Below are 24,404 nucleotides of genomic sequence, written 5' to 3' on the forward strand. Positions count from 1 at the left end.
CCCTCAGCATCCGGAAGTTCTCAAGCCAGGGATCGAACCTGTGCCATAGCAGTGACACCATTGGATCCTTAACCTGCTAGACCACCAGGGAACTTCCACGTACCACATCTTTATCCATTTCTCTGTTGTTGGACATTTAGGTTGTTTCCATGTTTTGGATGTCATGGGTTTATTTCTGGGCTGTCTATCTTGTTCCATTGATCTGTATTTCTGCTTTTGTACCAGTACCATACTGTTTTGATGATTTTAGCTTTAGTATAGTCTGAAGTCAGGGAGGCTGAGTCCTCCAGCTCCACTTTTCTTTCTTAGGATTGGTTTGCTATTTGGTTATTTATGTTTCCATATAATTTTGTTTTTTCTGTCTTTCTTTCCTTTTTTTTTTTTTTGGTCTTTGTCTTTGTCCTGTCCTTGTCCTTTTACGGCTGCATTCATCATATAAGGAGGTTCCCAGGCTAGGGGTCTAATCAGAGCTACAGCTGCCAGCCTATACCACAGCCACAGCAAAACCAGATCTGAGCTGTGTCTGTGACCTGTCACTACTGCTCATGGCAATGCCAGATCCTTAACCCACAGAGTGGGGCCAGGGATTGAACCCACAGCCTCAAGGTTCCTAGTTGGATTCATTTCCACTGTGCCATGGTGGGAACTCCTCCATACAAATTTAAAAATTTTTTGTTCTAGTTCTGTGAAAAATGCCATTGGTACTTTGGTGTAGGGATCATGTAGAATCTGTAGATGGCCTAGGGTAGTGTCGTCATTTTGACAACATTGTGTTCCAGTCCAAGAACATGGTATGTCTTTCCATCTGTTTCTATTGTCTTTAATTTCTTTTATCACTGCCTCATAGTTCTCAGAATACAGGTCTTTTTTCTTCCTTAGTAGATCCCATTTGTCTTTATCCATTCATCCATTGAGCTATTTTGTTGTTGCTTTTGTTCATGGATCAGAAATTTCTTTTGCCCTTTCAGATTCAGTTATCTCTGCTGTTTTTCTTTTCTTTTTCTTTCTTTTCTTCTTCTTCTTCTTCTTTTTTTTTTTTTTTTTTTGAGAGGCTAGTAGAAACATTTATTCATTGCACAAAATTTCAAAATACCCATTATGTTCCAGGCATTTTGCTAAGTGCTAGGGATTCAGCTGTAACAAGATGGGCTCACTTCCTTCCCTTATTCTGTTTTCATTTTGTAAGTAACTTAGAGAAGTTAAGTAAGTGAAGTGGTCAAGTATGACTAGAGTACATACTGGAGAGTAGTGAAAGACTATTTAGTTGCCTTGGGAATTTTGCTAAGGAGTTTAACCTCTCTTAAAATATTGGGGAACCATTGAAGGTAAAGAGTAACATGAAATTTGCATTCTAGAAAGGTTGTTCTAACTTCTTGAACTATATAACCCTTAGGAAGGCAGTGGGTTTAGAGTGGGTAACTCTAAATCTCTGGCTACTGTATTATTGATTCTTTAATAATTCTTATTTATTGGAGTTCCTGTCGTGGCACAGTGGTTAACGAATCCGACTAGGAACCATGAGGTTGTGGGTTTGGTCCCTGCCCTTGCTCAGTGGGTTAAGAATCTGGCGTTGCGGTGAGCTGTGGTGTAGGTTGCACACGCGGCTCGGAAACCATTCGTTGCTATGGCTCTGGCGTAGGCCGGTGGCTATGACTCCGATTGGACCCCTAGCCTGGGAACCTCCATATGCCGCGGGAATGGCCCAAGAAATGGCAAAAAGACAAAAAACAAAAAAACGAAAAAAACCTTATTTATTTATTTATTTACTCTTGTCTTTTGTCTTTTTAGGGCGTACCTGCAGCATAATTAGGTTCCCAGACTAGGGGTCCAATTGGAGCTATAGCTGCTGGCCTACACCATGGCCATGGCAACATAGGATCCTAGCCGCATCTGCAACCTTCACCACAGCTCACAGCAACACCAGATCCTTAACCCACTGAGTGAGGACAGGGTTCGAACCCACGTCCTCACGGATGCTAGTCGGGTTCGTTAACCACTGAGCCACAATGGGAGCTCCTATTTCTGTTTTTTATGTAATTGATTTTTTTTTTGTTTGTTTTTGTTTTTGTTTTTGTTTTTTTGTCTTTTTAGGGCTGCACCCACAGCATATGGAGATTCCCAGGGTAGGGGTCGAATTAGAGCTGTAGCCACCAGCCTACTCCACAGCCACAGCAACATGGAGTCCAGGCCGCATCTGCGACCTACACAACAGCTCATGGCAATGCTAGGTCCTTAACCAACTGAGTGAGGCCAGGGATCAAACCCATGTTCTCATAGATACTGATAGGGTTTGTTAACCACTGAGTCACAACAGAAACTCCGTGTTTTTTATGTAATTGAAAAAAAATTCAGTGGACGGGGGAAATCACTCTGTTCTTAGTATGGGGAATGGATGGAAAGAAAGCAAGGCTGGAGGCAGGGAGACTGGTTAGAGATCCTCTGGGTTAATTTAGACAAAAGAGCACCTTAGGCATTAGAATTGACCATGCTTGGTGGCATTGGAGAAAGTAAAGTTGAGCATGAACTACAAATTTATACATAAAAATACCGATAAACTGAAATTTAAAATTCTTTTACCTCTGATCCTTTGGAGTCACCATTACCCAGACTATAGTAAATGATATTTTCTCTTGATCTTTCAGTACCCAACTTCTTCATTTCAAGATTTTCCTAAATGACATCTCTTTCTTTTCAAGGGGAAACTCACTTCTAATTTTGTCGAAAGACCCAGCTTTGGCTTGTTTGCCAGTCTGTCAGCCACTCTGGTTGGCCTGATGATCAAAGAAAGTAGAAATGGGATTTACTTTGATTTCTAAGAATACTCTGAGGGCCACCACAATGCCACACACTGAGAAAAAGCTAAAGCTGCCTTTTCTTCATGGTGGGCATTGGTTTCAAGGCTTCACAAAGTAATTCAGAAGGATGAAAGTTCAGAGAGGATTTTTGGTTCACTTGGGTTTATATGTTAGCCATGGTAGCCTGTTTTAGCCTGTTAGAGTTCTCTCACATATTTGGATAGTTTCAACTACCTTATTAAGTCAGTGGTTCTCAGTCACAGTGATCTTCCACTGGTCCAAGGTGCCTTTCAAGTCAATAGCTACGAATAATCAAATGCCAAGTTTGCAGATGATTTACATAAGATATTTTAAAAATATAGCATATCGAAGATTATACTTCCTGATGTTCTACTTACCCATCGTACATCGTGTTGTAGCTCAATCTTCAATGGATAGTTTGAGCTCATTTGCTAGACTCTGTATCTAACTTGTAACTATTTTGGTGTTATACCACTGTCTAGTGCATGAGGAGAGAGGAGAATGTGTCCATGTGCATATTACGTGTTGTCCAACAGGAAAAAAGAAAATTTGGGAACAATATAGCTTAATATTTTCTCTCTGTGTGTCTGATAGTGTGATAACTGTGGCATAGAACCTATCCAGGGTGTTCGGTGGCACTGCCAGGATTGTCCTCCAGAAATGTCTTTGGATTTCTGTGATTCTTGTTCAGACTGGTAAGTGTATCCTTCTAAGTCTTAAATTTTGACAGAAGCTTCTCATCTTCTAGTGAATTTGATTTCTAAACTGCTTAGAAATCACGTTTAGTGGATTAAACTTTGCTATTCTAGACGGTTAAGAAATTTTCCTTAATCATATGATGTCTCAAGTAACTTTCCATTAGAGATTAATGGATTTAAATAGGTAGAGCCATACGGAAGTTTTATAATATCTAGACCAAAATACATCCAGTGCCAGTTAATGATGTGTTTGTTTTCTTTGCAGCCTTCATGAAACAGATATTCACAAGGAAGATCACCAACTAGAACCTGTTTATAGGTCAGAGACATTCTTAGACAGAGACTACTGTGTGTCCCAGGGCACCAGTTATAATTATCTTGACCCAAACTACTTTCCAGCAAACAGATGACATGGAAGAGAACATCACATACTAGTCCTCTTCAACACATAGCAATGGTATCATTGTGAATTACGTGCAGTTTGGAAAGATTCTCTGCTTTCCCTGAAATGACACTCACAGCATGACAGCTTCCTGAGTGTTCTCGTCAAGTCCAGCTCCGCACCGTTGTGGCTCTAGATCACTGTTCAGCAGCTGAACATTCCTGGTGAGCAAAGGGTTTCCCTGGTGAATTTCTCACCACTACCTTAAAGCCTTTTAGGTGGTGATCTTAAATGGGTGAGATGGAAACGAGAGCACACATAAAAGAGAGAGTAAATTCCAAAGGTTTCCGAGAACTTGGTCATAAATATGCTAACGAGAAGACAAAGTATTTATATTAAAACAGTTTAGTAGCTTTCAGTTTTGTGAAAATAGTTTTCAGCACAGAAACTGACTTCTTTAGACAAAGTTTTAACCAATGATGGTGTTTGCTTCTAGGATATATACACTTTAAAAGAACTCACTGTCCCAGTGGTGGCCACTGATGGCCTTTAGTAAATTGGAGCTGCTTAACCATATTGATGTCTAATTTCTTTTAACCACAATGAACTATCCTTATTACCAACAGCGAAGCACTACAGGAGGCAACTGTGGCATTGCTTCCTTAACCAGCTCATGGTGTGTGAATGTTATAAAATTGTCACTCAGATATATTTTTTAAATGTAATGTTATATAAGATGATCATGTGATGTGTACAAACTATGGTGAAAAGTGCCAGTGGTAGTAACTGTGTAAAGTCTGATTCACAACATTAATTCCTTTAAAATACACAGCCTTCTGCCTCTGTATTTGGAGTTGTCAGTGCAACTCATTGAAGAAAACTGCCTAAAATAAAATCATATATATGGTAATAATTTCCCTCTTTTGTAGTCTGCACAAGATCCATAAAAGATTGTATTTTTATTACTATTTAAACAAGTGATTAAATTTAGTCTGTGCAGTGAGCAAGAGTTCACATGCATTCTTTTATACTGCTGGATTTTGTTGTGCATCATTTAAAACATTTTGTATGTTTCTTCTTATCTGTGTATACAGTATGTTCTTGAATAATGTTCATTTGTCAGGAGAACTGTGAGAAATAAACTATGTGGATACTGTCTGTTTATATTATAGAATGCTTGTTGTGACTTCCTTTGGTCAAATTTTGGATTTTTTTTTTTTTTTTAACTAGTATGGAAACAAAAAAAAATTGTTGGGTTTTTTTGTTTTTTTTTTTTTTTAAACGTATCTTTTAAAAGGAGTAAGGACTATGTGGCGGAAAAGAGGAGAAGCTCTGTAAAAGATGGTATCAAGTTTTCACTCAGCGTGTATGTGCTGAAACACTAAATTAAAGTAGGTTATAAAAAAGAACACATACTGTGGTTGAAGAAAAAGGGAATATTTAATGTCCAGATGTGAAAACTAAGGTTGAAAAATTTTACTCATTCTTTTTAATGGAATTAAGTCCCCCATGTATTTAACCTAAATACATGGTTTTTGAAAATCACTAATTATTAACTATTGGAAAAGGCAATATTAGCAATTCTAAGATCGGCTAAGTAGTATACTGATCCAATTTTTGGAGCCTCCTGTTTTTTCCAATTTTAAATCAAGGGAACAGTATTTACCAATCCTCTTCAATACATTGTAGGGTACTGAAAGCTTACCCTGAATTTTTTAACTGAGAAAAGTAATATAATTTTAACTATAGAAATATGAGAATTTTAAAGTAATATATAAAGAATACTGATGATTTTCATAAAATATATCATATCAGAAAGAAAAGAAAATGGATTTAAGCTGGAAAACTCAACCTGGAATTATTAGTTGGGGAAAGATGGGGGGGAACCATTAGTATTCTGGGAATTTGGCTATTAAATGTCAAGTGACTATGCCAGACGATCTACCTTCGACTTGTAATAAGACAGTAGCACGTAATGGTAATTTCTGTAACTACCATGTTTGCATGGAAATAATACTAGTCAGTTTTGGAGAACCATTCAGATCCATTCAAAAATTCCATAAAGTATACAGTATGCTTTGAAAGAGTGATAGAATTCTATATATGTATACAGAATAGACAAAATATATTCACTTAAAAATTTTTTTTAAATGGCTGCACCTGTGGCATATGGGGGTTCCGGGGCCAGGGACTGAATCTGAGCCAAGCTGTGACCTATGCCGCAGCTGCGGCAACACCAGATCCTATAATCCACTGCACTGGGCCAGGGATTGATCAAACCTGTACCTCCACAGTGACCCACGGCCCTGCAGTCGGATTCTTAACCCACTCTGCCACAGCAGGAACTCCTAAATGTATTTTTTTTTTTAAGGCAAAGATTTTGAGAATTTTGAGTGGCAAAATTACTTTCTGCTTAAGCAAAGATGTATTTATTTGGTGTTTTTCAGCTCCAACCAAATAGTCCTCATGGCTTTAAAGGAATAGAGTAGTGGTCGTGTGTGTTGTTTTACTTTGAGGACTGCAGGAATGAGCAAGGCTGTCATTCACAAGTAGGCCTTCTATCTCTTGCATAGGTGTTTTGGTTGTAAACGACAATGTAGATGTACCTGTTAAAGCATCACCTATTTAGCAGTATTCAGTAGGTCATTTGTATTTCCTGAAATATTATGCTCAAGTTATTTGCTAAGAACTGAAGAAACTTTTAATGACACCTAACGCCACTGCTTTAAGGTTTAGGCAGAGGGGTTTTGGTTGGTGTGATATGCACTAAGAATAATAGCAAACACAGGTAGAGTGCTTGCTGTGTGCTGAGTCAGCACAGAGTAATGAATTTAATTCTACAACCTTTGGAGGCAGGTTCATTTATCTGTTTTCATTTGAGGAAATCTAGCCAGAGAAGTGAAAGTAACTTGCCCAAGGTCATAGACTTAGTAAAGTAGCACTGCTCGGATTTTAACCTAGACAGATTGCCCCAGAGTCAGCATCTGCCTCACGTCCCTGTTTCCCGAGCAGGACTATTCCCTTCGTGTCAGGGGTCACCAAGGTGGTGGAGGTGTGCGGGGAGTTTTCTGTCTTTTTTCTGCTGTGGTATGCATCCTAGAGTACAAACCTGAACACATGTCTGTGTTCATAGCTCAGAAGAGAAAAGCATACCTGTGGATGGGGAACAAGCAATGGTCTGCCCTATGAATTGGGAAAACACACATAATTTCCATATTCTAATTCAGTGACAAAACGTGAGGCTTTAGGCACAGCTGGGACTAAAGGCCTCAGGTGGGATTTGTTTCCGTGCATGTTTGGTGCCTCTCACTTAACCTAATATGGTATGCCTTGTCTGTTTGTCTCTCCTTTTCCCTTTGAATTACATTGTAGAACACAACAACTTACAGAGGTATGAAGAACTTTTTTTTTTAAAATGAAATGGAAAAAATAGTATATGACAGGTAGTAAGGATAAATACTTCTTGCAAAATTTCTTTTTTACAAATTCAAGCGTGGCATGCTATATATAAACTATATTTCTTACTGTGGATAACAAACCTTGAAGGCCATTGTTTTAGGTGCACTGGATGGAATTGAGTCTCCAGATAACAAGTAGATTTTTCCACAAGATACTTGAAGTATTGTGTCCTTCTTAGTCTGGAAGGGGTTTGTTTTCATTTCCTATCTTGATGAAAAATGTGCTGTGTATATGATCCCAGAAAAACAAAAAAACTTTCCCTCCACAGTTCAAGTAGCTGATTAAATAGATTTTTTGTGTGGTGTCCCATTTAGCTCCATGAAGGCAGAGTCCATCATGTCTTTTATCCCTAAGAATCTTAGTAGATTCTCAATAAATATTGATTGGTAGTAGGACCAACATTTTGGTGAATTCCATTTTTTTCTCCAGGAAGTTAGAGAAACCTGAGTGTGTCTGTGGTCTGGGACCCTCAGGAGATTTCTTTTACGGGGCTCTGGGAGGAGGAGGAAGGATTATATCTTTTCTCAACTGGAGGATGTGGTTCAACTGGAGGAGGTGGCTGAGATTCTGGTTCTCTCTGGGACCCCAGTTAGGCCCTGTATCCTGATTCTCTGTCCTATTTTTAGAGTGATGTAATGGAAAGTCATATGGAAATTCAGGCTCCTGGTCTCTTTTGTGGACGTGAGACCCTCAGCAAGTGTTGACGAAGAACCACCTTTCATTGAGCACTAGGAACTAGTAAATGATTTACATGTATTATTAACCTGTTTAACATCACAATACCTCTGAGGTTACTTACTATTGTGACCACTGTACAGAGGAGAAAACGAGGGTTCAGAGGATTTAAATGTTAGCTCTCCATGATGACTGCTATTTGTGGGACCGAGGCTACAGAGCCTTGCCCTCTGAAGTTTACAGTCTAATGCTAAAGACCTGCAGTAAACAATTAAAAAAACCATGTAATTTAAGGCTGATGCTGTGAAGAGAAATAATGCTTGAAGGAAAACAGTGGAAGAATCGGGACCAGTCTGCCATTTTAGGGGGAATAATCAAAGAACATCTCAATCAGGGCAGATTTGAACAGAAACTTAAATGGAGTGAGGGAATTAGCCTTGTGGATAATCGGGAGGAAGCGGCAGAACGATAACAAGGGCAGGGCCCTGATGCAGTAGAGAGTTGAGCTTGTTCAGGCAACATTAAGAGGGCCCATGCAGCTTGGACCAAACGAGCAAGAGGAGAGTGGTAGTTGCTGGGGTGAGAAGAGGGTCCAGGGTCAGATCAGGTGAGGCCTTGAATGTAGGTCATCATAAAAGAGTCTGGATTGTGATCTGATGTTTTCTACATACAGACAAGATCTGTCCTGCTTTCAGATCCTGTGGCTTTAGTGATACCACGTCAAGCCATTCAAATCAGGAAGCCTGTTGCAGGGGTTCTGTAGAAGACTTGATTTGCACATTTAGATACTCTTTGGGGTGAAGCCATTTACGCCTGCTGATTTTTTTTTTCAAGAGGGCAGCTAACTGCAGCCGTAAGAGCCATGGCCAGGCCCTTCTGCTGCCCTGCTGTCTGTCAAAGCTGTGGTGGGCATGGACTGTGTTTGCCAGTATGTGGTATGTGTTTAAAAGAATGTTAATCCCTACAAAGAGTCATTTTGTGTTTTCTGGCACACCTGATAATTTTCATCGTATAACTCTCTTTTTCTAATTTGCTCAAATACTCCCTGTGCACCCCTGTAGAGAGTATGACAACTCAGAGTGGTAATAAAGTATTGATAACTGTGTGAGTTGTAGGAACATGCCCCTTTTAATAGAGGTGCAGTTGTAACCAAAGAAATTCAATTTCTCCTTTAGCAAACACTGACATTTCTGTTTAAGAATGACTGCTAGAGTAAAAGGCAATATGAAAATTACCATGTATCATGAATACACTGAGCGTTCTCTTTGTAATTGCTCAAAACTGATCTATGGCCAAAATTAAAACCATATGAGTATATCATAAATCTTAAATATGACTGTGTTTGCTTCTAATTCTGTTTGGAATAAGGCTTCAAATGCTTTCCAGAATGATGTGAGTAAAAAATAAATAGAAAAAGAGTTATTCTGTGTTCCAGTTATTTTATTTGTGCATATCCATTTCAAGAAAAAAAAAAAAAGATTTTAAAAATACAATTCTGTCCCAGAAATGGATCCTTATCCGCACAACCACTGAAGGAAAAAAAAAAAAAATAAAAGAAATCATGCAAACAGAAACAATGGTCTTTTGTAGTGACTGAAGGGAAGATGCAGTTACTCCAGTAGAATATATAAGAAGCTCTCATGTGGCTACTGATATCACAAAAGTGAACCCAAACTTCACTGGCTTGACTTAAGGAAACACAGTTTATATATGGGTATGACAAGGTTTGCAAACCCCCAGAAAAGGCCTGTATGAAACAAATAGAGCATTGGGATCTGTTACACATCATGTATGACATGCCCCTTCCACCTGTATCAGTTTTGTTACTTTGTTGCTTGGTAACTAAATAGTTGATCATTTAAAACAAAAGCCATAAGTTGACAGTAGTCCAGTGAAGGCAGTACCAAATCACCTCATGCTTCTAATGTACGTTGGGTCACTGGTATTCTATTAATTCCCAAAATGCACCACCAAGTATTGGAAGAGACTAAGTTTGGCAACTTAGCCAATTTGTTCTCTTAGCCAATGTGACCATGTTCCAAATAGCCAGTTTCATAGACATGGATAGAGAAATGATACCTGGTGACTAGTCTAGATTTTGCTGTCTTGGAAAAGCTATACGATTTCACATTTAAAAAATGTGGCACATTTTCGGATTTACTCAAATTTCCTATGAACAATTGGTGCTGTCTTGTCAGCTGAATCTCTCTGGATGAAACTTGAGGAAACAGCTTCCAGAGGAAGATGCCCAAGCCTGCCCCCCGTATTAAGGGCTTTAATCAGGTAACAGCATATAGATCTTGAGGAGAGGAGGGAGGATGTGATGGAGTGTTAGGGGTGCTGACTCCCTGTTTGAGGAGAGTAGAACCAAATGATCAGACTCTAGCAAGTCCTGAAAGCACCACTGACACAAATGGGCATCGCACTGCTGTTCACATTACTAGGAAATGAAGGGAAGTGTGCGTGCTGTAAGTGCAGGCAGCTCTGACTCGGGAAGAAAAGGTTGGATAATACCAAATACACCATGCATGATTTCCAGACACCTCTCAGGTCAAGCTGGGAAGCAAACAGCAATGGAGCTGGGGAGGGGGACACACAAAAGGTTTAGATCAGAACATATTGTGTTAAGGGATGAATCTTTTAATATTTTTCTCTGTCTCTGCCTTCTTTAATATACATGCATTTTTGCCTTCAGAAAATAGAGTCAATAGCTGAGCAGAGCTGAAGAAAAACTTCTTCTGGCGTCCCCTCCGCATTTATCTATGTTTAAAAGAAAAAGAGAAAAAAAATTAAACTATTTGTAAATAAGACCCTTTTTTGTAATAAAAAAGATAACCTGCTTATAAGCTGCTGTGCAAGATTTTTAAAACAAGACTCCAAAACCACAGAGAAAAGAGTAGTTGTTTAAAACCTAGGTGCTTAATTAAAAAAAGGTAACACCTGGTGTTCCCATCGTGGCACAGTGGTTAACGAATCCGACTAGGAACCATGAGATTGCGGGTTCGATCCCTGACCTTGCTCAGTGGGTTAAGGTTGCAGATGCAGCTTGGATCCTGTGTTGCTGTGGCTCTGGTGAAGGCTGGCAGCTACAGCTCTGATTAGACCCCTAGCCTGGGAACCTCCATATGCCGCAGGAGTGGCCCTAGAAAAGGCAAAAAGACAAAAAAAAAAAAAAAAAAAAAAAAAAAAAAAAAGATTACACTCCTATTAGAATGGCCAAAAATCTAAAATACATTATCAAATGCTGGTGAGGAGCGAAAGGAACTCTCATTCTTGGCTGATGGGAATGAATACAAAATGGTACAGCTCCTTTGGAAATCAGGTTGGTTGTTTCTCACAGATGAAACATTCTTAGCATATGATCCAGGAATTTGTGTTCCTTGGTATTTACTCGTGGAATAAAAAACTTATGTCCACACAAAAACCTGCACGGGTGTTTACAGGAACTTGATTCATGATTGTCGAAACTTGCAAACAACCAAGATGTCCTTCATCAGGTGGGTGGAAAAATAAACTGACACATCCAAGCAATGGAATATGTTATTTAGTGCTCAAGTGAAATGAACTATCAAGCCATGAAAAGACATGGAGGAAGCTTTAGTGCATATCGCTAAATGAAAGAAGCCCATCTCAAGAGGTTACACACAACACGACATAATGGAAAAATGGCAAATTATGGAGACAGTAAAATCAATAGTTGTGGGCAGAGAGGAATGACTAGGTGGAACACAGGAATTTTATGCTGGTGAATATTCTGTGTGATGCTCTAATGGTGAACACGTATGGGTATACATTTGTCAAAACCCATACAACATGGAGTTCCCCAAGTGGTTCAGCGGAAACGAAATCTGACTGCTATCCATGAGGACCCAGGTTCGATCTCTGGCCTCACCTCGTGGGTTAAGGATCCAGCATTGCCATGAGCTGTGGTGTACGTTGCAGTCATGGCTTGGATCCTGCGTTGCTGTGGCTGTGGCATAAGACAGCATCTGCAGTTCTGATTTGATCCCTGGCCTGGGAACTTCCATATGCCATGGATGTGGCCCTAAAAAAAAAAAAAAAAGAAAGAAAAACATGCCACACCAATAGTGAACCTTAATGTAAGCTATGGAATTTGGGTGGTAGTGATGTGTTGATGCAGGTTTGCTGATTGTAATAAATGAATGTACTACTCTCAGAAAGGATGTTGAATGGGGGGAGGTTTGGAGACAGGGGCATATGAGGACTCTGTATGCTCAATTTTGTTTTATTTTTAATTTTATTTTTGTTTATTTTTTGTCTTTTTAGGGCCACACCTGGGGCCCATGGAGGTTCGTTCCCAGGCTAGGGGTCTAATTGGAGCTGCAGCCACAGCAACACCGGCTCCTTGACCCACCGAGCAAGGCCAGGGCTCAAACCTGCGACCTCATGGATACTATCAGATTCGTTTCCGCTGAGCCACAGTGGGAACTCCTGTCTGCTCAATTTTGCTGTGAACCTAAAACTGCCCTGAAAATTAAAGTCTATTTAAAACAACAACAAACACTAGGTGCCCTATTGAGGTAAAGCATTGTTAAGAGTCACAGACTGAGTTAGTGAAAGTGAGACTTCCGGGGGTGTTCTGGCATGTTTGAAGCAGGTTGGGAATAGGGCAGAGGTTAGGGCATGAGAGAGACTGGTGTGGAGAAGAGAGCAAAAGCTGGGACTTCAACTTGCAGGTGTGCTAAGGGTTAAGGGCAGAGTCCTTTTGGAGACTGCTGATACACCAGCACATAGAGCCATCAACAGAGAAAGGAGGAGGGGACTGCTTTCCTGTGCATGAAGGCACTACGGTACAACCCGTCCTCAAATTTTCCTAACATGCCAACCATGAGATTTGTCCCAGCACGCGTGCAGCATCCACAAAAGTAGAGGCCTGGTGATCCAAGTGAAACTCTTCCAAGGATTGGGGTAGTGAGCTTGCTAAAACGCAGTTTTCCAGGCTTCATCGCCAGAGCTTTTCATTTGGTGAGTTTGGGCTAGGCCTTCTAATCTGTGTATGTAACAAGTTCCACAGATGATTTTGATGTGGGTCATCTCAGACCACACTTTGAGAAACACTTAAATCATTTCTTCAACTCCTGGCTGCCTTCTTTGGGCAAACTAGTTTTGATTTCACAACCCCTGGGATTCCAGAGGTAGAATGAATCCTCAAAATGAGAAAAAAAAAAAAAAAAAAAAAAAGACATTTAAATATCCTGGAAAATAGATACAACAATTTTTGTTTAATCACTGTTTGTAATAGTCTCAAACTGGAAAAACTGGTTGCCATTCACTGAAATGTCCAACTTCTCCCTTCACCAGATATAACCCGTCGCAATCCCGAGTGTGAACATGTCCAGCTCGGTGGCGGGCTTTGTGGGTTAAGGTCATAATTGAGCATCTGTACCCTCAGTGCTCGGCTTTAGACAGGTGAGCCAAGAAAACAGCAGTTGGATCCTCCTGTTCTCATTCCTTCTTCCATGTCCTCACAGAACCAGGACAGATACAGTATGGTCAGAAATACACTCTTTTTTGGTGGGGGGGGGGGCCGCACACCCATGGCATATGGAAGTTCCCAGGCTAGGGGTCAAATCGGAGCTACAGCTGCCAACCTACACCACAGCCACAGCAACTTGGGATCTGAGCTGTGTCTGCAGCCTACACCACAGCTCACAGCAATGCCAGATCCTTAACCCACGGGGCAAGGCCAGGATGGAACCCGCATTCTCATGGATACTAGTCGGGTTTATTTCCACTGAGTTCCAACAGGAACTCCCAGAAACACACTCTTGGAGCACATGTTCTTTTCTTTTTTGGCTGTGCCCTTGGCATGCAGAAGTTCCTGGGCCAGGGATCAAACCCAAGCCACAGCATCAACCTGAGCCACCAGGTCCTTAACTGCTAGACCACCAGGGAACTCCTTGGAGCCTATTGTCTCACCCTCAATCTGGAATTTATGGAAAGATATGGGATTCTCTCTTGTAAAAGCTGGGCAACTTGGTTTCAGAAACAAGGGCTAATGAGCACAAGCATGTGAAGAGAAACCCCCAATGTTTGCTGACAGCAGGACTAGGAAGCGGGAATCTCTCTGGGATCCTGTCAATCAAGCCAAGGCTGATGTTTTGGGTGAAAACGGGGAGCTGGGTGAGTCACACCCTGGAATTTTAGCTGGACCAGTTCCTGCTTCTATTTCCATCCCAAACCTCCTTCTTCATTGTGGCTTAAAGCCAGGGCTTGATATATCTAATTAAATAAAAGAAAGCTTCTCATTGCCACCCAGAGCTGTGGTGTGTGTCTCCGTGGAGCCCAAGGACGTGAGGAGATTTAAAGACAAAATCAGATAATCAGGCTTTCTAGAGGGAAAAAGCAGCCTTTGACTTGGGTGAGTGGGAAATCTATGAAGCTAATCCGGGACCCTAATTTTTATTTTAGGTCCTAGAAGCAAAATTCTGAAAATAAAATTCTAGAGGCAGTGAGGCAACATATTTTTTCTTATAGAAGCTGTGTGTGCATGCGTGTGTGTGTGTGTGTGTGTGTGTGTGTGTGTGTGTAAAGGTATGCATTGGATTTTTTCCCCTTTTATTAAACAATGTTGTGCCAATTTCTGCTGTAGAGCAAAGTGACCCAGTGACATACATATATAAGAAAGGGAATGTATATATACATTCTCTTTCTTTTTTTACCTTTGTGTGTGTGTGTGTGTGTGTGTGTGTGTGTGTGTTTTCTAGGGCCGCACCCGAGGCATATGGAGGTTCCCAGGCTAGGGGTCTAATTGGAGCTGTTGCTGCCAACCTACGCCAGAGCCACGGCAACGAGGGATCCGAGCCACGTCTGCAACCTACACCACAGCTCACGGCAACGCCGGATCCTTAACCCACTGAGCAAGGGCAGGGACCGAACCCGCAACCTCATGGTTCCTAGTCGGATTCGTTAACCACTGCACTGAGCCAGGACAGGAATTCTCTTTCTTATGTTACCTTCCAACATGGTCTATCCCAAGAGACCACATATTGTCCCCTGTGCCACACATGGAAATTGGATTTCTGTCCATGGGACTGGGTTTCTGTACCTGGACTGGATTTTTATGGAGCAAAAGAGAGCCTGACTAAACTGAGTGGGACCAAAGCCTTCAGTCTCCTCTCCAAATTTCTCCTTCATTCCTCCAGAGAAACCTGGATATTTCCTGAATCTCATCTTATTCCCACACGGAGAAGGTTTTAACAAGCAGCTTTTACGTTTTCCTATATAACGGCGTAACTCAAAGTAAATGGAAAAGAACCAACTTCCTAAGTGCTTTCTAAGCCATAGGAACTGTTCCTGGTGCTTCCAGCTTTAGCAAATTTAAACCAGCTCACCAGATGTTTAGTCCTCAGGGGGACAGATCGGAATCCTGTGTGAGTAGCATGCTGCCCATTCTGCGTGACGACGACCCTCTTAGCAGTTGTGTGAATTTGAAAATAAGGTGTCCTCTCACGTCTGATAAATTTTTACCCCGTAATCAATGCTGAAAATATTCATTTTTCAGCAATGCCCTCTTCCCATGCACTGTAAAAGCAAGCTTCACGATCTTTTCCCAAAGGCTCTCCAAGTCTGAACCAGCAAAGTCAGATGTATGAGGCTTTAATGTATTTAATTGAATTGAAAACCAGGGAAGTGGATTTGCTTCTAACCTGAAGAACCAATTCTTTTGGTCTCAGACTTGATCTCCTGCAGTAAGTGAGATCCTGATCAATTTACAAAATATATATTTTTTTTTAAGTAAAAAAACTAAAGGCAGGCCAACAGGAAATATGATTAAATTTTGTAGGTGTCACCTGATTCTTGAAGGAAAAGTACAGCATCGAGAGATAAAATTTCTGCCCAGCCGTCAGCGGAACATAGGCTAAATTAGGAAAGTAGTTACACCGCCTTGGGAATTGCACGTTTTGTCTACTCTTGCTCTTTAATTCTATGAATTTACGAACCATAAAACAGTTGGCTGATCCAAGCGCTGTTCAGATCCAGTGTTTTTCCTGAATTTTCCCACACTGTCTAAAACATGGCTTGAGTTTCGTTTTTCATGGTATTGGCGCCACGGGGCTCCTGGGACAAGCCCCAGCTGCCACAGAGTGGTTTACGATGATGGTGGGGGGCCACCTTCTTCCTCTTCTAATCCTGTCCTCTGTAAATCAGATGGAGCCACACCACAGGGATCAGAGGAGAGTGAGGTGCTCAGCCTCGGCCAAGCCCTTCCCCCTGTGCAGCCCTGGGCACGTCTGTGGGCAATCGTCTGATCCTCCGAGGCTAGGGTCACGTATAAGGCTGCCCCTGGGGAGCCGTCCACTTCATCCGTGTGGTCAGGCCGCAAAATCCTCCTCACTCTCAAGGCCTTGAAAGAAGGAGGGCTGTGTATATCTTTACTTTGGAGCGCTGTAAGGACACGCTTTAGCAAAAATATAAGGATGATTCATAATCTGCACGTCAATGGCTGCTCTGTACATAGGGCTTCCCAGTGTACTGGCAATGTGTCCTTTTAAAATGTGACATGGGACGTTCCTGCCGTGGCAGAGCAGAAATGAATCCGACTGGGAACTGTGAGGTTTCGGGTTCGATCTCCTGGCCTTGCTCAGTGGGTTAAGGATCCAGTGTTGCTGTGAGCTGTGGTGCAGGTTACAGGCATGGCTCGGATCTGGTGTTGCTGTGGCTGTGGTGTAGGCTGGCGGCTGTAGCTCCAATTAGACCCCTAGCCTGGGAACCTCCATATGCTGCAGGTTCAGCCCTAAAAAAAAAAGCAAAAAAAAAAAAAAAAAAAAAAAAAAAAGTGACATGGTACCCTCTTTCCTTCTTTCTCCTCCTCCCAATTCTGTCTGAAATTTAAATTTGACAAACATCTTTTTTATAGACACACACAAAAAACTATCCTTTCTAAAAGTAACTTTTCTATTCCTTTTTTTTTGGTCCCATCCAAAAAAAGTTCCTGGGCCAGGGATCGAACCTGAGCCACAGCAGTGACAACACCAGTTCCTTAACTGCTAGCTCATCGGGGAACTCCTAAAAATGACCTTTTTAAAACAGATCTGATCAGTCACGTCCCTGCTTGAAATTACTCTATGGTTCCCTTCATTACTTGTAGCACTTAATTAAAACTTTCTAAAATAGTCTAGAACTGTTCAGGATACAGTAAACACTAACGATAGGTGGTTTCTCAATACTTGAAATGTGACTAGCACAAATTAGGGATTAAGTTTTTAATACTCTAATTAAAATTAAGTTACATTTTAACACTAATATTTGACTCAGCTACTGGAAAATTAAAAAATATATTTAGACAGCTTGGGGATTTGAAATCTACCTTTACCACTGTCAGCTTTATGAAATACAAGCACAAATCTAGTATTTCTGATGAAAATTTAGCATCTGAATTGAGATATGCTTGAGTACTAGATTTTTTTTTCTCTTTCTTTTTTTTTTTTTCCTTTTTACTGCTGCAGCATATGGAAGTTCCCAGGCTAGGGGTCTAATCGGAGCTGCAGCTGCTGGTTTACGCCACAGCCACAGCAATATGGATCTGAGCTGTGTCTGTGACCACAGCTCTCTGCAACACCGGATCCCTAACCTGCTGAGCGAGGCCAGGGATTGAACCCATATCCTCATGGATACCAGTCGAATTCTTAACCAGCTGAGCTACAATGGGAACTCTTTGAGTACCATATTTTGAAGACACATCAAAAAAAAAAAAAAAGAATGTAAAACTATGTCATTAATAATTTTTTAGGAGTTCCTGGCATGGCTCAGCAGAAATGAATCTGACTAGCATCCATGAGGACCCAGGTTTGATCTCTGGCCTCAATCAGTGGGTTAAGGATCCATTGTTGCCAGTGAACTGTGGTGCAGGCCAGCAGCTACAGCTCCAATTTGACACCTAACCTCAGAACCTACATATGCCTCGGGTGTGGCCCTAAGAAGCAAAAATAAATAAATAAATAAATAAATAATGTTTTACATTGATTTTATGTTAAAATGATAATACTTAGGTTACATCAGGTTAAATAAATTATATTTTTAAATTAATATTGCTTGTTTCCTTTTACTTTTTGTTGTTGTTAATGTGACTGCTAGGAAATTTTAAATTACCTGTGTGGTCCAGAATATATCTCTATTGGACAATATATCTCTATTTTTGGGTTTTTGTGTTTTTGTTTTTGTTTTTTTTTTTTTTTTGCTTTTTAGGGCTGCACCCATAGCATATAGAAGTTCCCAGGCTAGGGATGGAGTCAGAGCTATAGCTGCCTGCCTACACCACAGCCACAGCAACACGGGATCTGAGCCGCATCTGTGACCTACACCACCGCTCAGGGCAACGCTGGATCCCTGCCCCACTGAGCAAGGCCAGGGATCGAACCTGCATCCTCATGGATACTAGTCAGATTTGTTTCTGCTGTGCCACAGTGGGAACTCCCTATTGGACAATGTTGATCCAGAACCTGTGTTGCCTGAAGGAGGAATGAAGCCTCCACCTTGCTTTTCAGTCAGATACTAGTAGCTTTAATCTATCTATGCACTCTAGATCTTGTGCTAACACTACTGGGCTCTTTCTCATCTCAGAGCCTCTGTCCCCTCCCTTCCAACTGACACGAACTTCTACTCATACCAGATCAAATGTCTTCTTTTTTTTTTTTTTGTCTTTTGTCTTCTAGAACTGCACCCTCGGCATATGGAGGTTCCCAGGCTAGCGGTCCAATCGCAGCCATAGCTGCCGGCCTACACCACAGCCACAGCAATGAGGGATCTGAGCCGTGTCTTCGACCTACACCACAGCTCATGGCAACACCAGATCCTTAAACCACTGAGCAAGACCAGGGATTGAACCTTCATTCTCATGAATACTAGCCAGGTTCATTAACCACTGAGCTACGACAGGAACTCCAAATGGCTTCTTTCTGAAGCCGTTACCTACGTCTCTAGGCCCAAGCTCTATGCTGCCAAAGATCCAGAATATTCCGTCAATCCAATTACTACATCCGAAACCTCGCTGAGGGTGCAGAGTTTCATGGGTCTCTTTCCCTTTCTGAATACCCACAACTAAGTTACCAGCTTTTGGACATTGAAGATGCCCCATAGATGTCTGCAGACCATGTCAAGGACCTTAGATGGAATTCTGTGCCTGTAGAACCCATGGTGGTGGCTTCTGGAGAGGTTGCGAGTTAAAGTGGAGCCCACGAAAGGGACAGCCCTGAGCTGGGCAGAAGCCAAACCCTCCCTGTGAGGACAGCAACCACAGAGAGAGACAATAAAACTGTGTTCAGAAGAGAACAAAGGTCTGGCTTTCTCTTTTGCCTGCTGTCCCGGGGGTGGGGGGTGGGGGGTACCAGCCAGCAGTGACCACAACTCATTTCAGCAGGACCACAGGGGTGCAAAGAAATATGACACCGAATCCAAAGCTCTTTGCAGTAATCTAGGAAGATTCAGGAAGGGCTGAGGCGAGCGATGGAGAGGAGACAGATTTCAAGCAGAGTCATGAAGGAGTTTCTTCAAGTTCTTAGAGACAGATGGGAGATTTATGCCTCATTTGTCAAGCAAGAGGACAGCACCTCAGGCCTTCTCCGAGTCACTCTCTTCCTTCATGCACCTTTCCTTTCTCCTGGGAGCAGGAGGCGGGGATGGAGTGTGGTCTCCAAATCCAGGTAGCACTCAGCCAGGGTGGGGCCGGACTGAACTGGGGAAACTTTGGGACCTGAGAAGTAATTCAGCTGAGGTGGGGCATTGATCAAAGAGGCCAGGCATCCAGGAACCAGAAAAACCCCAAGCTTTTCTGTATTTCAAAGATCTCTTCTCAGGGCCACATGGAGAGAATGGGAAGTGGAAATGAATGGGTTAAAAACAAAACAAAACAAAAACCCTCTGGAGTTTCTGTTGTGGCTCAGCCGCTTCAGAACCTGACACATGATCCATGAGGATGTGGGTTGGATCCCTGGCCTTGCCCAGCAACTGGCATGGCTGCAAGTTGTGGAGAAGGTCACAGAGGCGGCTTGGATCCTGTACTGCTGTGGCTGTGGCAGAAGCTGGCAGCTGTAGCTCTGATTTGATCCCTAGCCTGAGAACTTCCATATGCTACAGGTGAGGCCCTGAAAATGAAACAAAGACAAAACCCTCTGCTTAGGCCTTGAATAGACATTTTCCCCAAAAAGACGTACAGATGGCCAACAGACACATGAAAAGATGCTCAGTATCACTAATCCTCAGGGAAATGCAAATCAAAGCCACAATGAGATATCACCTCACGCCCATCAGAACGGCTATTACCTAAAAGACAAAAAATAACAAATGTTGGTGAGGATGTAGAGAAAAAGGAACCCTGGTACACGTGTTGGTGGGAATGTAAATTGGTGCAGCCACAATGGAAAACAGTATGGAGGTCCCTCAGAAAACTAAAAATAGAACTACTTGATCCAGAAATCCCACTTTTGGGTATTTATCTGAAGAAAACAAAAACACTGATTTGAAATCACATAGGTACCATTATTCACAGTAGCCAAGATGTGGAAGCAACTTAAGTGTCCATCAACAGATGAATGGGTAAAAGAAGATGTGGTATATATATACACAATGGAATATTACTCAGCCACAAAAAGTAAAATCTTGCCATTCGTGACAACATAGATGGATTTAGAGGATATTATGCTAAGAGAAATAAGTCAACGACAAATACTGCATGACCTCACTTACATGTGGAATCTAAAACACAAAACAAACAGGAGTTCCCATCGTGGCGAAGCGGAAACAAATCCAACTAGGAACCATGAGGTTGCAGGTTCAATCCCTGGCCTTGCTCACTGCGTGAAGGATCCGGCATTGCCGTGAGCTGTGGTGTAGGTCGCAGACACGGCTCGGATCTGGTGTTGCTGTGGCTCTGGCGTAGGCCGGCGGCTATAGCTCTGATTAGACCCCTAGCCTGGGAACCTCTATGTGCCTTGGGTGTGGTCCTCAAAACAACAACAACAATACAAAGACAAAAAAACCCCCAAAACCTCAAGTACTGAGAATTTAAGGTATGAAAGTAATTTGGAGTTTTCCTTTCCTTCTGTTAGACTCCAATCTTAGTAATCCAGTTGCTTAAAGGCTACCAAGTGGATTTTGCATCCAAGGGGTAAAATTTGATCCATTCGTGCCTTCTGCTTCCACTCCTTTCATGGTAGTTTCAGCAACTGCATTTCTCATTCTTTACCCCTCAGTTCGCAGGAAGTCTCCTGCCAGGTTGGATGACTACCCAGAACAATAAACGGATACCGCTGTATTTCAGGACTTACTAAAAATGGCCAAACTATTTATGAAGTTGGGACACTGCAACAGCAGAACTGCTGAACGAATAACTTATTTTCTCCTTTATAAAAGCTGAGTTGCCAAGGAACTGGATTTCCTGCATCTGTTAAAAGCCTATTTAATGAGTCATTGGCCTCTCTTTTTATTTTTTAAATTGATTAGGACTAAAAAAATAACCCAGGGATAGATGTCATCTGTTATCAGGATTGCTTCTTCTATGGCCTGGGGGTGTTTCTGGACTTAGGATGCCATGAGCAAAAAGTATATTAAAAAATGGAGAAAAACAAATGTAAGAAAAGATATTAAAATGTTCATTAGTGGTTATCTTTCGATTGAAGAATTTAGGATCATTTTTATCTTTATACTCTTAAATTTTCTTTCTTTTTTAAAAGTTGTTGTTGCTTTTAATCTTTAGCAAAAGGAGAGATTTTAAATGTCACTTTATATGATTCTGATAATGCCACTTGAGGTAGCTATTTCTGGGGCTTCTTCTGGTTCACAATAAGATCTTCTCTTTTGGGAACTCCTTGCTTCTCCCCCAGTTTCCAGGGAAGAATCCCAGGCAACCAACCATGACACTGTATTTTTATCAATCAGATCTTTTTTTTTTTTTTCTTTTTTTCTTTTAGGGCCACACCCGAGGCATATGGAAGTTCCCAGGCTAGCGATCAAACTGGAGCTGCAGCTGACAGCCTCCAGCAGACGTGGCGGGATTCTTAACCCCCTGAGTGAGGCCAGGGATTGAACCAGCAACCTCATAGATACTAGTCTGGTTCACTTCCGCTGAGCCACAGCGGGAGCTCCTATCAGTCAGATGTTAATTTAAATGCTACTGTCTCAGAGACTTTCCAGACACCCACCCAAAATATCCATCCCCAACCCTCTCTCTGTTTTGTTTTATTCATAGAGCTGATTCTATGAGCCAATTATATTTTCTTATCTACTGCTCCTCTCTTTTCGGTGAGGGACTTTGTCTTGTTTACTGCACCAGGAATCTGACACGTGGTACACACTCGATAATACAGCCACAGAACAAAGGAAAGAATTCCACGTGGCCACATCTGCCTGGCCATAGCTGAGAGCACCAGGTCCAGAGGAAAGCAAAACCGATCAGAAGATTTCTCTCTAGAATTTGAAACTCTGGTGGTAACATGTGAATGTGGAAGCTGCAGAGTGGCCATATTCCAGCTTGTGGGCCAGAGAAAGGGAAACATCAGGATGCGAGAAGGAGGGGGAGACAGGTGTGAGCAGCAGAGAGGAGCCTGACCTCACAGGTTTCTTGGACCTGCTACGTTTCAGCCTTGGTTTGTATAATCTTAAGGTTAAGTTCTGTGTTCAGCTTAGGCCAGTTGGAGTCGGTGCCTGTTACCAACAACCTCATAAATTACCTACAGTCACCATCATGCTTTAAAAAGTCATGGGAGGTTTTCCTGTTGTGGCTCAGTGGTAACGAACCTGACTAGTATCCATGAGGACATGGGTTCAATCCCTGGCCTCGCTCGGTGGGTTAAGGATCTGGCGTTGCTGTGAGCTGCAGCGTAGGTCAAAGACACGACACGGCTCAGATTTGGCGTTGTGGCTGTGATGTAGGCTGGCAGCTGTGGCTCTGATTCGACCCCTAGCTTGGGAACCTCCATATGCCGAGGGTGCAGCCCTAAAAAGACCAAAATATAAATAAGTTAAAAAAAAAAAGCAGGTGGTAGAAGTCCATGCTCTCTACTCTGCTGGGTCCTCAGGATTTGGTTCCTGGAATACCACCCAGCCTGATCTTCTTGGGATCTGTTCTTCATAAGGCTGACAAGGTGAGCTTTCTTTCCGTTTTTTTGTTTTGTTTTGTTTTGTTTTGTTTTTTTGGCGTTAGTCTTTTTAGGGCTGCACCCATGGCATATGGAAGTTCCCAGGCTAGGGGTTGAATCGGAGCTGTAGCTGCTGGTCTGCACCACAGCCACAGCAACGTGAGATCCAAGCTGAATCTGCAACCTACACCACAGCAACACCAGATCCTTAACCCACTGAGCAAGGCCAGGGATCGAACCCACAATCTCATGGTTCCTAGTCGGATTCGTTTCCACTGCATCCCGAGAGGAACTCCAGCTTTCTAAATGAAAACGCTGACAGGTCCCTTCAGTAGTTCCCATTATTCTCAGGACAATTACTGCTCCTCTTGGTCTGGTTTTCTCTTGCCTTTCCTTCCCCATCTCCTGTCCCTTCCTTGGGACCTTGTCACAGCCGAGGCTCCTCTGTGTGAAGTACTCGGCTCCTTCCATGGCACCCCTGCTTCAGGCTCGGTGCAGTTCTCCTCTGGCGAACTTCCTTCCAGCTTCCCCGAGACCAGGTTTAAGGGCCCTCAGAACTCGCTCCGTGTTCACTTTGACCCCGTGTTGTGATCCCAGGCTTGTTTTTCTCCCCTACTAAGCCCGAGGCTCCAGCAGGAAAGAAACTCATCTTATCTGCATCCAGGCAATGGGCGGCACAGAGGAGGTGTCTGATACGTGTTTCCTAAATGGGTGAGTGAATGGGGACTGGGTAGCTTTTCCAAATTCATGAACTTAACCGCGACAGCAGGATTCTTGTTCACGATCATTAAGCTGACACCACCGATTTCCTCCCTGTTTCACCTCATCTGCTGTCCTGGCCTCAGATGTGGCTTCTCCCAGGAACACTAGTCATTGCAGGAAACTGGAGGAAGGCAGCCAAGTGTCAATTACGAACTATGCAAAAACCTAGAATTTCAAAGTTGAGTTTATTTTATTTTTCCAAGTTGAATTTAGACCTAGACTAGACCTCTTGGATCCTCCTGTTCAGCTGAGGTTGGGAAGGCAGAAATTTATGCCTCCCTCTCTCTTTCTCGGAAAAAGGAGTGGTTTCCAGCAACTATAATGGCACCTGTAAAAACTGCATGGCCGGCCTTTCATGATCACATGAGGACAGGTATTTAATTTTGACTGATAACAAAAGCGAAGAGAGTAAGGGACCTGTAAGTTGACACAAATCATGCAGCTATATGCAGTTCTAATTTCAAGATCTCCATATCCCAACTTTCCACTTTTTTTTTTTTTTATCTCTTTTCTTAAA

The 24,404-nt window shown here is 42.2% G+C and overlaps 2 protein-coding genes across 14 annotated transcripts in view; one reads left to right on the forward strand and one right to left on the reverse strand.

The window, feature by feature from the left end:
* The window catches only part of ZZZ3 (zinc finger ZZ-type containing 3), a 135,836-nt gene extending 130,771 nt beyond the window's left edge, over window positions 1–5,065 (forward strand). For all 11 annotated transcript variants that reach the window (XM_005653415.4, XM_013996150.3, XM_013996149.3 and 8 more), the window contains 2 exons: window positions 3,411–3,511; window positions 3,780–5,065. In XM_005653415.4, coding sequence (XP_005653472.1) covers window positions 3,411–3,511; window positions 3,780–3,924 — 246 coding nt within the window. In that variant the 3' untranslated portion in view covers window positions 3,925–5,065. The remainder of the gene's footprint in view (window positions 1–3,410; window positions 3,512–3,779) is intronic.
* Window positions 5,066–9,455: 4,390 nt separating this feature from the next.
* The window catches only part of AK5 (adenylate kinase 5), a 276,939-nt gene continuing 261,990 nt past the window's right edge, over window positions 9,456–24,404 (reverse strand). For 2 of the 3 annotated variants that reach the window (XM_021096460.2, XM_003127921.7), the window contains exon 14: window positions 9,456–10,790. In XM_021096460.2, coding sequence (XP_020952119.2) covers window positions 10,722–10,790 — 69 coding nt within the window. In that variant the 3' untranslated portion in view covers window positions 9,456–10,721. Of the gene's footprint in view, window positions 10,791–12,269; window positions 13,611–24,404 lie in introns of those variants that run through there. The other variant, XM_084964661.1, reaches the window with a different exon arrangement.

This window comes from Sus scrofa, chromosome 6, assembly GCF_054392235.1.
Source record: "Sus scrofa isolate SSC_HxYL_T2T_F1_AM1 chromosome 6, Sscrofa_HxYL_maternal_Yorkshire_Landrace_v2.0, whole genome shotgun sequence".
NCBI classification, from domain to species: domain Eukaryota; kingdom Metazoa; phylum Chordata; class Mammalia; order Artiodactyla; family Suidae; genus Sus; species Sus scrofa.